This window comes from Hylobates moloch, unplaced genomic scaffold (assembly GCF_009828535.3).
Source record: "Hylobates moloch isolate HMO894 unplaced genomic scaffold, HMol_V3 SCAFFOLD_1, whole genome shotgun sequence".
Classification (NCBI taxonomy): Eukaryota; Metazoa; Chordata; class Mammalia; order Primates; family Hylobatidae; genus Hylobates; species Hylobates moloch.
Window position 1 is genome coordinate 184,421,795 of NW_026652276.1, and position 13,689 is coordinate 184,435,483.

Here is a 13,689-nt window from a genome sequence, read left to right on the forward strand (position 1 = left end):
AGTTTCGAGAACTACGCGAAGATTGCAGAAGCCTCAGTAGCAGATGCGATCAACTGGAAGAAAGGGTATCCCTGATGGAAGATGAAATGAATGAAATGAAGAGAGAAGGGAAGTTTAGAGAAAAAAGAATAAAAAGAAATGAACAAAGCCTCCAAGAAATTTGGGACTATGTGAAAAGACCAAACCTACGTCTGATTGGTGTACCTGAAAATGATGGGGAGAATGGAACCAAGTTGGAAAACACTCTGCAAGATATTATCCAGGAGAACTTCCCCAATCTAGCAAGGCAGGCCAGCATTCAGATTCAGGAAATACAGAGAACGCCACAAAGATACTCCTCGAGAAGGGCAACTCCAAGACACATAATTGTCAGATTCACCAAAGTTGAAATGAAGGAAAAAATGTTAAGGGCAGCCAGAGAGAAAGGTTGGGTTACCCACAAAGGGAAGCCCATCAGACTAACAGCTGATCTCTCCGCAGAAACTCTACAAGCCAGAAGAGAGTGGGGGCCGATATTCAACATTCTTAAAGAAAAGAATTTTCAACCCAGAATTTCCTATCCAGCCAAACTAAGCTTCATAAGTGAAGGAGAAATAAAATACTTTACAGACAAGCAAACGCTGAGTGATTTTGTCACCACCAGGCCTGCCCTAAAAGAGCTCCTGAAGGAAGCACTAAACATGGAAAGGAACAACCGGTACCAGCCACTGCAAAAACATGCCAAATTGTAAAGACCATCGAGGCTAGGAAGAAACAATAGCAACTAACGAGCAAAATAACCAACTAACATCATAATGACAGGATCAGATTCACACATAACAATATTAACGTTAAATGTAAATGGGCTAAATGCTCCAATCAAAAGACACAGACTGGCAAACTGGATAAGGAGTCAGGACCCATCAGTGTGCTGTATTCAGGAAACCCATCTCACGTGCAGAGACACACATAGACTCAAAATAAAGGGATGGAGGAAGATCTATCAAGCAAATGGAAAACAAAAAAAGGCAGGGGTTGCAATCCTAGTCTCTGATAAAATAGACTTTAAACCAACAAAGATCAAAAGAGACAAAGAAGGCCATTACATAATGGTAAAGGGATCAATTCAACAAGAAGAGCTAACTATCCTAAATATATATGCACCCAACACAGGAGCACCCAGATTCATAAAGCAAGTCCTGAGTGACCTACAAAGGGACTTAAACTCCCACACAATAATAATGGGAGATTTTAACACCCCACTGTCAGCATTAGACAGATCAATGAGACAGAAAGTTAACAAGGATATCCAGGAATTGAACTCAGCTCTACATAAAGTGGACCTAATAGACATCTACAGAACTCTCCACCCCAAGTCAACAGAATATACATTTTTTTCAGCACCACACCACACCTATTCCAAAATTGACCACATAGTTGGAAGTAAAGCTCTCCTCAGCAAATGTAAAACAACAGAAATTATAACAAACTCTCTCTCAGACCACAGTGCAATCAAACTAGAACTCAGGATTAAGAAACTCACTCAAAACCACTCAACTACATGGAAACTGAACAACCTGCTCCTGAATGACTATTGGGTACATAATGAAATGAAGGCAGAAATAAAGATGTTCTTTGAAACCAACGAGAACAAAGACACAACACACCAGAATCTCTGGGACACATTCAAAGCAGTGTGTAGAGGGAAATTTATAGCACTAAATGCCCACAAGAGAAAGCAGGAAAGATCCAAAATTGACACCCTAACATCACAATTAAAAGAACTAGAAAAGCAAGAGCAAACACATTCAAAAGCTAGCAGAAGGCTAGAAATAACTAAAATCAGAGCAGAACTGAAGGAAATAGAGACACAAAAAACCCTTCAAAAAATTAATGAATCCAGGAGCTGGTTTTTTGAAAAGATCAACAAAATTGATGGACCGCTAGCAAGACTAATAAAGAAGAAAAGAGAGAAGAATCAAATAGATGCCATAAAAAACGAAAAAGGGGATATCACCACCGATCCCACAGAAATACAATCTACCATCAGAGAATACTACAAACACCTCTATGCAAATAAGCTAGAAAATCTAGAAGAAATGGATAAATTCCTCGACAAATACACCCTCCCAAGACTAAACCAGGAAGAAGTCGAATCTCTGAATAGACCAATAACAGGTTCTGAAATTGTGGCAATAATCAATAGCTTACCAACCAAAAAGAGTCCAGGACCTGATGGATTCACAGCTGAATTCTACCAGAGGTACAAGGAGGAACTGGTACCATTCCTTCTGAAACTATTCCAATCAATAGAAAAAGAGGGAATCCTCCCTAACACATTTTATGAAGCCAGCATCATCCTGATACCAAAACCTGGCAGAGACATAACCAAAAAAGAGAATTTCAGACCAATATCCTTGATGAACATTGATGCAAAAATCCTCAATAAAATACTGGCAAACCGAATCCAGCAGCACATCAAAAAGCTTATACACCATGATCAAGTGGGCTTCATCCCTGGGATGCAAGGCTGGTTCAACATACGCAAATCAATAAATGTAATCCAGCATATAAACAGAACCAAAGACAAAAACCACATGATTATCTCAATAGATGCAGAAAAGGCCTTTGACAAAATTCAACAACCCTTCATGCTAAAAACTCTCAATAAATTAGGTATTGATGGGACATATCTCAAAATAATAAGAGCTATCTATGACAAACCCACAGCCAATATCATACTGAATGGGCAAAAACTGGAAGCATTCCCTCTGAAAACTGGCACAAGACAGGGATGCCCTCTCTCACCGCTCCTTTTCAACATAGTGCTGGAAGTTCTGGCCAGAGCAATCGGGCAGGAGAAGGAAATAAAGGGTATTCAATTAGGAAAAGAGGAAGTCAAATTGTCCCTGTTTGCAGATGACATGATTGTATATTTAGAAAACCCCATTGTCTCAGCCCAAAATCTCCTTATGCTGATAAGCAACTTCAGCAAAGACTCAGCATACAAAATCAATGTGCAAAAATCACAAGCATTCCTGTATATCAATAGCAGATAAGCAGAGAGCCAAATCATGAGTAAGCTCCCATTCATAATTGCTTCAAAGAGAATAAAATACCTAGGAATCCAACTTACAAAGGATGTGAAGGACCTCTTCAAGGAGAACTACAAACCACTGCTCAATGAAATAAAAGAGGACACAAACAAATGGAAGAACATTCCATGCTCATGGAAAGGAATAATCAATATCATGAAAATGGCCATACTCCCCAAGGTAATTTATAGATTCAATGCCATCCCCATCAGGCTACCAATGACTTTCTTCACAGAATTGGAAAAAACTACTTTAAAGTTCATATGGAACCAAAAAAGAGCCCACATTGCCAAGACAATCCTAAGCCAAAAGAACAAAGCTGGAGGCATCACGCTACCTGACTTCAAACTATACTACAAGGCTGCAGTAACCAAAACAGCATGGTACTGGTACCAAAACAGTTATATAGACCAATGGAACAGAACAGAGCACTGAGAAATAATACCACACATCTACAACCAACTGATCTTTGACAAACCTGACAAAAACAAGAAATGGGGAAAGGATTCCCTATTTAATAAATGGTGCTGGGAAAACTGGCTAGCCATATGTAGAAAGCTGAAATTGGATCCCTTCCTTACACCTTATACAAAAATTAATTCGAGATGGATTAAAGCCTTAAATGTGAGACCTAAAACCATAAACACCCTAGAAGAAAACCTAGGCAATACCATTCAGGACATAGGCATGGACAAAGACTTCATGTCTAAAACACCAAAAGCAATGGCAACAGAAGCCAAAATTGACAAATGGGATCTAATTAAATTAAAGAGCTTCTGCACAGCAAAAGAAACTACCATCAGAGTGAACAGGCAACCTACAGAATGGGAGAACATTTTTGCAACCTACTCATCTGACAAAGGGCTAATATCCAGAATCTACAATGAACTCAAACAAATTTACAAGAAAAAAATCAAGCAACCCCATCAAAAAGTGGGCGAAGGATACAAACAGACACTTCTCAAAAGAAGATATTTATGCAGCCAACAGACACATGAAAAAATGCTCATCATCACTGGCCATCAGAGAAATGCAAATCAAAACCCCAGTGAGATACCATCTCACACCAGTTAGAATGGCCATCATTAAAAAGTCAGGAAACAACAGGTGCTGGAGAGGATGTGGAGAAATAGGAACACTTTTACACTGTTGGTGGGACTGTAAACTAGTTCAACCATTGTGGAAGACAGTGCAGCAATTCCTCAAGGATCTAGAACTAGAAATACCATTTGACCCAGCAATTCCATTACTGGGTATATACCCAAAGGATTATAAATCATGCTACTATACAGACACATGCACACGTATGTTTATTGAGGCACTATTCACAATAATAAAGACTTGGAACCAACCCAAATGTCCACAATGATAGACTGGATTAAGAAAATGTGTCACATATACACCATGGAATACTATGCAACCATAAAAAATGATGAGTTCATGTCCTTGGTAGGGACATGGATGAAGATGGAAACCATCATTCTCAGCAAACTATAGCAAGGACAGAAAACCAAACACCACGTGTTCTCACTCATAGGTGGGAATTGAACAATGAGAACACTTGGACACAGGGTGGGGAACATCACACACCAGGGCCTGTCATGGGGTGGGGGAGTGGGGAGGATAGCATTAGAAGATATATCTAATGTAAATGATGACTTAATGGGTGCAGCACGCCAACATGGTACATGTATACATATGTAACAAACCTGCATGTTGTGCACATGTACCCTAGAAGTTAAAGTATAACAAAAAAAAATGTGCCACATATACACCATGGAATACTATGCAGCCATAAAAAAGGATGAGTTGCTGTCCTTTGCAGGGACATGGATGAAGCTGGAAACCATCATTCTCAGCAAACTATCACAAGATCAGAAAACCAAACACTGCATGTTCTCACTCATAAGTGGGAGGTGAACAATAGGAACACATGGACACAGGGAGGGGAACATCACACACCAGGGCCTGTGTGGGGTGGGGGACTAGGGGAGGGATAACATTAGGAGAAATACCTAATGTAGGTGACGGGTTGATGGGTGCAGCAAACCACCATGGCACCTGTATACCTCTGTAACCAACCTGCACACTGTGCACATGTAACCCAGAACTTAAAGTATTATAATAATAATAATAATAACAACAACAACAACAAAAAGAAGTGGGTGTAGTGAGGGCCAGGCATGGTGGCTCACGCCTGTAATCCCAGCACTTCAGGAGGCCGAGGCGGGCAGATCACTTTAGGTCAGGAGTTCAAGATGAGCCTGGCTAACATAGTGAAATCCCATCTCTACCAAAAGTACAAAAATTAGCTGGGCGTGGTGGTGCATGCCTGTACTCTCCGCTACTGGGGAGGCTGAGAGACGAGAATCACTGAAACCCAGGAGGCGGAGGTTGCAGTAAACTGAGATAGCACCACTGCACTCCAGCCTGGGCGACAGAGCGAGAATCTGTCTAAAAAAAAAAAAAAAAAAAAAAAAAGAAGTAGGTGTAGTGAGGGGTTCACCTACTTAGCAGTCCTTATAGCTCCACCCTGATTCCTGCATGCAGCATCCATGACCTGGAGCAATACTGAGACGCTTTTTGTAGTGTCTTCATTCAACATGTGTTCTGGGCTATTGTCTACCTCCTTCCATCAGATCCCTCCTCTCTCTGGTCCAACTACAGGTCGCTTTCTTGTTTTTTAGTGTCATTATAGACTCATTTGCTCATTTTCTGTCATTTCCAAGGATTTGGGGCAGGTGGGGAAGACTACAGCATACTGTCTTGATTCCAGCTTTTAATATTCGTTACATTTGTGGAGTTTCTCTTTAGCACGAATATTGTGGTAATAGCAGTTAAACAGATTTTTTTAAAAAGGTGTTTGAATAGTAAAAGCATATAATGTTTACGTTTGGGATGAAAGGCAAATATACAAATTCCATATTATAGCAATGTTCTACATAGCTGCCTTCCACCTAAAGACAGCCTCAGCTAAGTGAGATGTGGTAGCTGCTAATTAAATGATGTGTTTGTAAGGTTAAGCCAAAGTTCAGAAAGACTCACATAAATTATCAGTGTATCTATTAAAGTTTCTCCCTTGCTGAAGTAACAGATGTGTCTTCTTTAGAAAAAAGAAAAAAAAACTTTAAAATCCCACTTAAAAAAATAAACCTATCAACATTGGATTTCGGACAGCTAAGTGATATGAAAGGCACACAGCTCTTGCATCCTTGTGATCTGAGATAAAATACTTTAATTCAAATGGTGGGAAAATATGGATAATTGGGAAAGCGGTTTCCCAAAAAAGCCATAATGGCTTACTGGCTCTCTTTTCTTCCTTGCCATTCATATTGTCTTTTGGAAACGTTATTAGAGAGGAGTGCATACTCTTTTTTCTCTCTCATGATTCTTATGGAAGAAAAACACTGCTAAAGAGATGAAAGCATTATATCCACATTAATAATTTTTTATTTCTTAAAAAAGTGAACTCAGGGCCGGGCGTAGTGGCTCACGCTTGTAATCCCAGCACTTTGGGAGGCCGAGGCGGGCGGATCACGAGGTCAGGAGATCGAGACCACGGTGAAACCCCGTCTCTACTAAAAATACAAAAAATTAGCCGGGCGTGGTGGCGGGCGCCTGTAGTCCCAGCTACTCGGAGAGGCTGAGGCAGGAGAATGGCGTGAACCCGGGAGGCGGAGCTTGCAGTGAGCTGAGATTGCGCCACTGCACTCCAGCCTGGGCGACAGAGCGAGACTCCGTCTCAAAAAATAAAAAAAAAAAAAAAAGTGAACTCAAAGCAGTAGAATTCAATCAATTCAACTGGCCACCCTTGAATGAGTGAGGATTTGCCATCTATGTTTTCTATCTATTTTAGCAGACGAGCTTACCATGATAAACTGTTTGTGTGGGTGGTGGTGGATGAAAGAAGAATGAGACAAATATTTGATAAACTGAGCAGAGAAAACAGAACACATCAAGAATTTCACTACCAAATTTTTAATCTGTTTTTCTTTGTCAGCTCTTACCCTAGGTAAACATGCTTCACATTAATTTGATTTTGTGACTTTTAAAAAAAATTCAATCTGTGACTAAAAATTATTATATCGGCATTCTTTCCTGGACCAATAAAGCAACACTTGGGACCAGGTGGGAGTGCGGGCCCCCCAGCCCCCAACACATACAAGCACACAAAACACTATGGATTAAACTATCATTTTTATCATCACTCAAAACAGAAAATACTAGGTCTTCTCATTATCCTTTTATACTGTATAACATAATGCCAACTTCATAGCTGGGCCACCAGATGACAGCATGAATGAAGTAATTCTGGGGTGTAGCCTGATGTCCTGGCCAAAAGCCACAAATAAGTCTAAGGTGTGATTGCTAGAAGAATTACACCACTTTTAGAATTTAGATAAATTAATTGCAGAGCAATGAGAGTGGTACGGTGCTTTTCTCAAGCACATTATTATATCTTATTGGAACAGAAATCTGCTGACAATGCCATAGCCTGGAAGTACCAGCTTCTTAACTGTGACCAAAACCCTGGTCAATCTTCAGTCCTGAGAATTGTCCAAAGAGCATAATTAAAACCACCTGAGTCATTTGGTTAATGGAATTTCCTCTGATGTTCCTCTGTGTCCATATTGACTTCAGCTCTTTTTTCAGGCATAAATAGTTTTAGTTTTTTTTTTTTGTTTGGGGGGAATGATCGATTTATTTGTAGCCAAAAATTCTCTTATATTATTTGTGCTCTATGAAAGCAGAATGTCTGATCTGTTAATTGGAATATATAATTTTTGCCAGCTATGTTTCTGGACTAGTACATTAATCTTCTAAACTATGCTTGGTTTCTTCTAATATCAAGTCAATTCCTTTCTAAGCTTACTTCATGAAGGGGTTTTCCATGTTTTTGTACCAAGTCTCCACAAGTGTTACTCATATAGAGCTGAATGGACTATTTATTCATTCTTTTACTAAGGAGTTTCTGGGGTCCTTTTATAGACAGGCTTTGCTAATGGAATAAACTAAGAAGATGGGGGGCATCTTGGGAGAGAGAACAGCTGGTATGAAGGCCATAGGTAAAAATAAATTTTATTTCCCGCCCCCCCAAACAATAAGAGCAAGTTACATTTAAAACACTGATTTTTCTTGGAAGATACAGGCACACACAGAGAAGGAAAGAGAAGTGGAGGGTGAGAAGGAGAGGGAGGAGGGGAGAAAGAGACAGATTGGTATTTATGTGTGTATCAGAATGGTACTCCTGGAGAGGAAACGCATCTCTTTAGCTCTTCTTTAATGGGATGGGGGCTGGTTAACACTGGGGAATCATCTGAGTCCCCAGGGGCTCTGGGACTCCCTGAAGAGGGTGATTTATCCCTGATATATGGATGGAATTAGCGTGGAGAGATGAAAGCGTGGGAGTAAATGAATCTCTTGTGCCTCAACATTTGGATCCTCTCATCTGTGATCAAGCTCAATAATCAGGAAAGGGAGTTGAATTGGTCTTTTTTTTTTTTTTATCAGCAGTCAGAAAGAACTGATATGCTGGTGATCCGTTATCTCCAGAAGATAGGTAGAAAGCCTTCTGTGCATTGTCAAAGCCCTGGACTCCACCAAAGCTCTTTGATCTGGGAGGGGAGTAGATCCTTCTTACAAGAGCTAGAAGGGACCAGAAACCACTGTTCCTTTTTTTTCCCTCTAGGGTCTCTCCAGCCCGACCCTGGGGAGATCCTAGAGGCTAAAATGAGAAACAGTGGTTTCTGGTGTCTCAAGGAGACAATGGAGCTGTACTGCACATGGAACTTCAGGGTGTCAGGAATGTCAGAAAAGGCCCTGTGGGCTAAAGGACTGAGCCTTGGTGCTGGGCCTGCACAGGTCAGTAGGCCCTGAGTGGGTGGAGTCATTCAGAGTCTCAGCCTTCTGCAGAGGCTTAGCCTGCTGTGCCACAGGCTGGACCTGAGCCACTTCCCTGAGGCAGGGAGGAGCAGGGCTGGGTCAACTGCAGTAGAAATTCAGCGTTTGACAGTCAAAGACCCCATTGTGGCAGCAAAGAGTCACAGTGGCAGTGTGGCTCAGGCTGAGGGTAAGAATCTTTGTGTCTTTCATAGACAAGCTTTGAGGATAAAACAAGCTAAAAAAGAGGGGCCCTTCTGGGAGAGAGAATGGAAGAGTCTTACTGGGTCTGAATGACGTTCTTGGGCAAGGCACAGGACAGGGAGCGCAAAAGAGCAATACTAGCCATCTTGCCACTCAGGGACTTCGAAGTTTAATCAGTTTTGATTTAATTTGTTGAGATCAGAGTGACATGACTATACCTCAAATGTTGTATTATGGAAAAGTTTCTCAGTCGATAGTTAAATTATTGCTATTTCATATTCATTATGAAATTATATTTAATGTTAATATCATTCATCCTTATCACAGTGTTACAAAACATAAATTTACCTCCAATTCATACCACGTTATGGGGTTTGAGTTTCTAATCTTATTAATTTTTTTTCAACTTGAACTTCTGTAAGTGTTGTCCAATTAGTAGGATATATCTTAGGGACTTAAGACCCAGAAGAAGGCACACAGCTCAGAACAGCAAGAAAACACTACCATCAAACAATGCTCACTGCTTCAGGTCTCCTCTATTTCAACCTCAGTCCCAAATTCCCCCTTTATAAATCTCTGAAAGATAAATTTTATCCCCGAAACAATTTTTATAGATCAAAGCCACATTCCAATGAAAATCAGGTAGCAGCATCTATAAATCTCAGACCCCAGGAAGACAAATGAAAATCTCAATATAACAGTAGTGGAAAGATTTTGTATTCTATAAACATTGGGAAAAAAACCTTTCTCCTAGTAAAAGCTGAATAAACTAAAATGAGATATAAGTGAGTCAAGTGAAGTTAAAAGCATTTGCAATCACAAATTTTTAATATGCAAAAAATAGCTAATTATAAACTTAGAATCTTTAGGGTAAGTGCACCCCTTTTGGCTTGTCTACGATAAGAATCATCACTATTGATCTAAGTATGCTTTGGCCATTTAACAATATGCATTTAAAACATGTCCAGTAGAATAAATGTAAGTGCTACGTACACAGCATGGGAGATAGCAATTACTTACCCTGTAGGCTGGCTCTCAAATTCTTCTGACCATTGCTCTTGAATATCTTCTGTGGAAAGATCTACATCCCGGGTGGTGGCAAAATTGAACTCGCTGCCTTCATTTCCATGGAAATAAATGGAGTTTCCATCGGACTGACAGCTATGCTGTAGTTGAAAAGAGAGCATGGGGTGGCTGTTGAATTGGTTTTGTAGCTGTATCTGTCTTACTCATGTATAATTAGAGTTTTTAGAAAAGTTATTATATTAGCTCCTCTATGATGGACTCTCAAATCAAAAGAGCTTGTTACCTCTTTTTTGCCTTGTTTAATTCAATTACAATTTCTTTCTAACTTATTAAGTTATCACAAAAAAAGGAGTCAAGAGGGCATTTGAGCTTTGCTATCTCTGTCTTCAATATGAAACAAGAATATTTTAATTGGAATAATTTCCCATCTTTACCACTGTCCTTGTTGTGGGAATTAAATTTGATAATGACTTGTCATGTATTTTAAATTCTGTGGTTATCGGCTAAATAGCATTGACCTTTTCAATATTCCATATATTTCTTACTTGCCATTCAAGTCTTTCGCAATTTATCTGTAAATGGAATATGAGTAGAACAGCCAGCTAATCTAAACATGCAATGCAGAAAAGGTCAAAGTAAACCCAGATATAATCACATATTCTCAACCAGTTTCTGAGTAAAAGTTTCTAACCAGACCTAAAAAGTGCATGCTGTCCCAAATGAGGAACTGAGAAACTATGAACTTTGTTAATCCCCAAAAGAACACATAAAAAATAAAGAAAATATATTTCTTGTGATACTTTTTCTAATGACATTTTTTTCAGCTTGAAGAGAATAAAGGCAAGATCAAACTTTGGAGATAGTAAATGTTAGTTACTTTAAAAAATTATTATAAGTTTGCATTAACATTTTTTGGTAATAAGTCATATATAGAGAAATGCTTGGGGCTGGTCATGGGAAGCTAAAACAATAAAAAGGAGAAATAAAAAGAGAAATGCTATACATGAAACATCAAACATTCTTTTAAGTTTTATATACTCTTAAAATGAAACAGAGATGAAAAAAACCAACTGGACAAAACCTATCAGTCATGCCCAAGGACTGTGAGTTCTATAGGGCAAGGACAATGTCCATTTTGTTCCTTGTTATATTCCAGGTCTTAGCACAGTGCCTGGCATACAGCAGGCATTAGAAAATATTTGTTAAATGGTTCAACAAACGAATGAGTGAATGACATGGAAATACCTTTTAAGGTAATTATATTTTTTTAAAAAGATAAATTTATTGTGTATGCCTAAGATATATAACATGATTTTCTAAGACACATACAGTCATGTACCACATAACAATGTTTCAGTAAATGACAGACCGCATATACAATGGTGGTCCTATAATATTATAATGGAGCTGAAAAATTTCTATCACCTAGTGATGTGATAGTTATCATAACGTCACGGCATGATACATTACTCAATGTTTTTGGTGATGTTGGTGTAAATAAATCTACTGTGCTGCCAATCCTATAAAAGTATAGCATATAAAATTATGTATGGTACATAATATTTGAAAATCATAATAAGTGACTTTTGGGTGTGGAGGGGAGTGAAATATTGCTCTTTGAATATTCTCTTGAGTCTTAATAGAGTGACATATTACCAAAGAAAGGCTGCGACACACCCAAAGGAAGCAGCCATCCATCAGCGGGAGGTGGCTGGATGTTCTCTATCTCTTAGCAAGATGGGACTGTCACTCTATAGGAAGCAGGGTCTGGAGATGCACAGAACCCACACAGCTACAGATGGCTTGCTCTGCTCCTCACCATGCTAAGGAGATCAAGATATGATTTCTACCTCTGCCATTCTGAATAGAACCCAGTGTTCTCAAGGTTTGCAGTGATAAAATGCTCTTTTAAGGATATATGAGCCCATAGTATACTGGGCCTGTAAAACTGGGGATGGTCTTTGTGAAACCAGTGAATTCCTGAGCTATTTGAGAGCAATGCGTGTACTGAGTCTCCATTTCTTTCTAAGGAGGTGATAATCATAGGCCTTGTATTTTGGAGCCTTAGCCAGAGCAGGGGGCCATATTAGAGTTCTCATTCTGAGAATGCCTAAATCAATTACAAGACAAGTTAGAATTTCATGTTAATTCTGTTTTAGGATTGGTCACAGCGGGCTTGGTGTCTTGGAATTAGCCTGCTTCCTAGATGCTCTCCAAACTACAAATTTATGCCTGAATGCATTCAGATTGAGATAGTGTCCCTGGTCCTTGCTTGCTTTCTATCTGCATTTCTGGCTCTGAATGAGAATCCATGGCTTCTTTGGTTAGGCATTGCTTGTGCTTTCCCCTAGAATCTAACTCAATTAAATTCAGCACCTACATGAATTGAAGAAATTAAGATTGGAAAAGAATAAAAATTGCAAACCAAAAACAATCAAGATGATAAGGACTGAAATCCCTCAAGGAGTTTCAGGATTGGGATTAGAAAGCGTGTTGAAATACATTTTCTCTACTTAATGGCTCCATGTTTTTGCAGAAGCCATTTAACCCCTCTAGGCCTCAGTTTCTCAGATTGCAGAATGGAACCAATAATATCTACTTGCTAAAGGTGTTGTTAGTGGCACAAATAATGTATGAGGAAATGCATTTTGAAACTTCTAAGTGCTACAAAATAATCATTATTTCTAAATATACATATTTTTTCAAAAACATGCTATTATATTCCATATGCCTAGCAAAGGTGATGGAAAAATAGAAGAGCATTTCAATCTATTTTCAACTATTTTTCATCAGAATAGTCATTAAAATTCTTTGGATCGACTTAAAACCTTTAGTAACATGCATGGAATATGTCCCAAAATACAACAGGCAAAAATACTGCAAACATTCATTCATCTTTCAGGGCAGACTGAATCATTAATTAGAACTTTAAAAGCCCTCCTCCAAATTTTGGCAGATTACCAAATATTCTCCTAAAACAGAAAAACTTAATGCAAGATGTCTGATGCCACTTTTCTTACAGATAAGTTTGCATTGTATAAAATCGATCTACTATGTTAAAAATCCAGATGAAACATTCATTGAAAGTATGAAAAGAATTTTTAAAAATTGGTCTCAATTTTAATACCCAGCTATTTTTGTTCAACATCTATTCGAACTCCTATCATTTATATGCAATAACAATTAAAATCTAAACAACTTCAAAACCAATTAAATGTGTAACTTTGTAAGATACACGAGCTCTTGATATGAAAAAAACAAGAATTTTTGGAATTCAGAACTATTTTATTTTGAGCATCATGAAAATCTACCAGGTTTTCTTTAGCAGATGATTCTAAATCACATGTGATTTCCTGAGCCACAGCTTTTGATTGACATATGGTGACTATATATCAAGCAACTAAGCATTTGGGGTAAAATAAAGGTATAAATTCTGCAGCTGGTTTTAAATTTTTATTTCTATTTCTAGCACTCCTAATGTACATTATTACATAATTATACTTGT

The 13,689-nt window shown here is 38.7% G+C and overlaps 1 protein-coding gene across 4 annotated transcripts in view; it reads right to left on the reverse strand.

Annotated features, from left to right (window-relative positions):
- RELN (reelin) overlaps positions 1 to 13,689 on the reverse strand; it is a 543,089-nt gene that overhangs the window by 216,522 nt on the left and 312,878 nt on the right. For all 4 annotated transcript variants that reach the window (XM_058425556.1, XM_032761303.2, XM_032761302.2 and 1 more), the window contains exon 11: positions 10,179 to 10,324. In XM_058425556.1, coding sequence (XP_058281539.1) covers positions 10,179 to 10,324 — 146 coding nt within the window. The remainder of the gene's footprint in view (positions 1 to 10,178; positions 10,325 to 13,689) is intronic.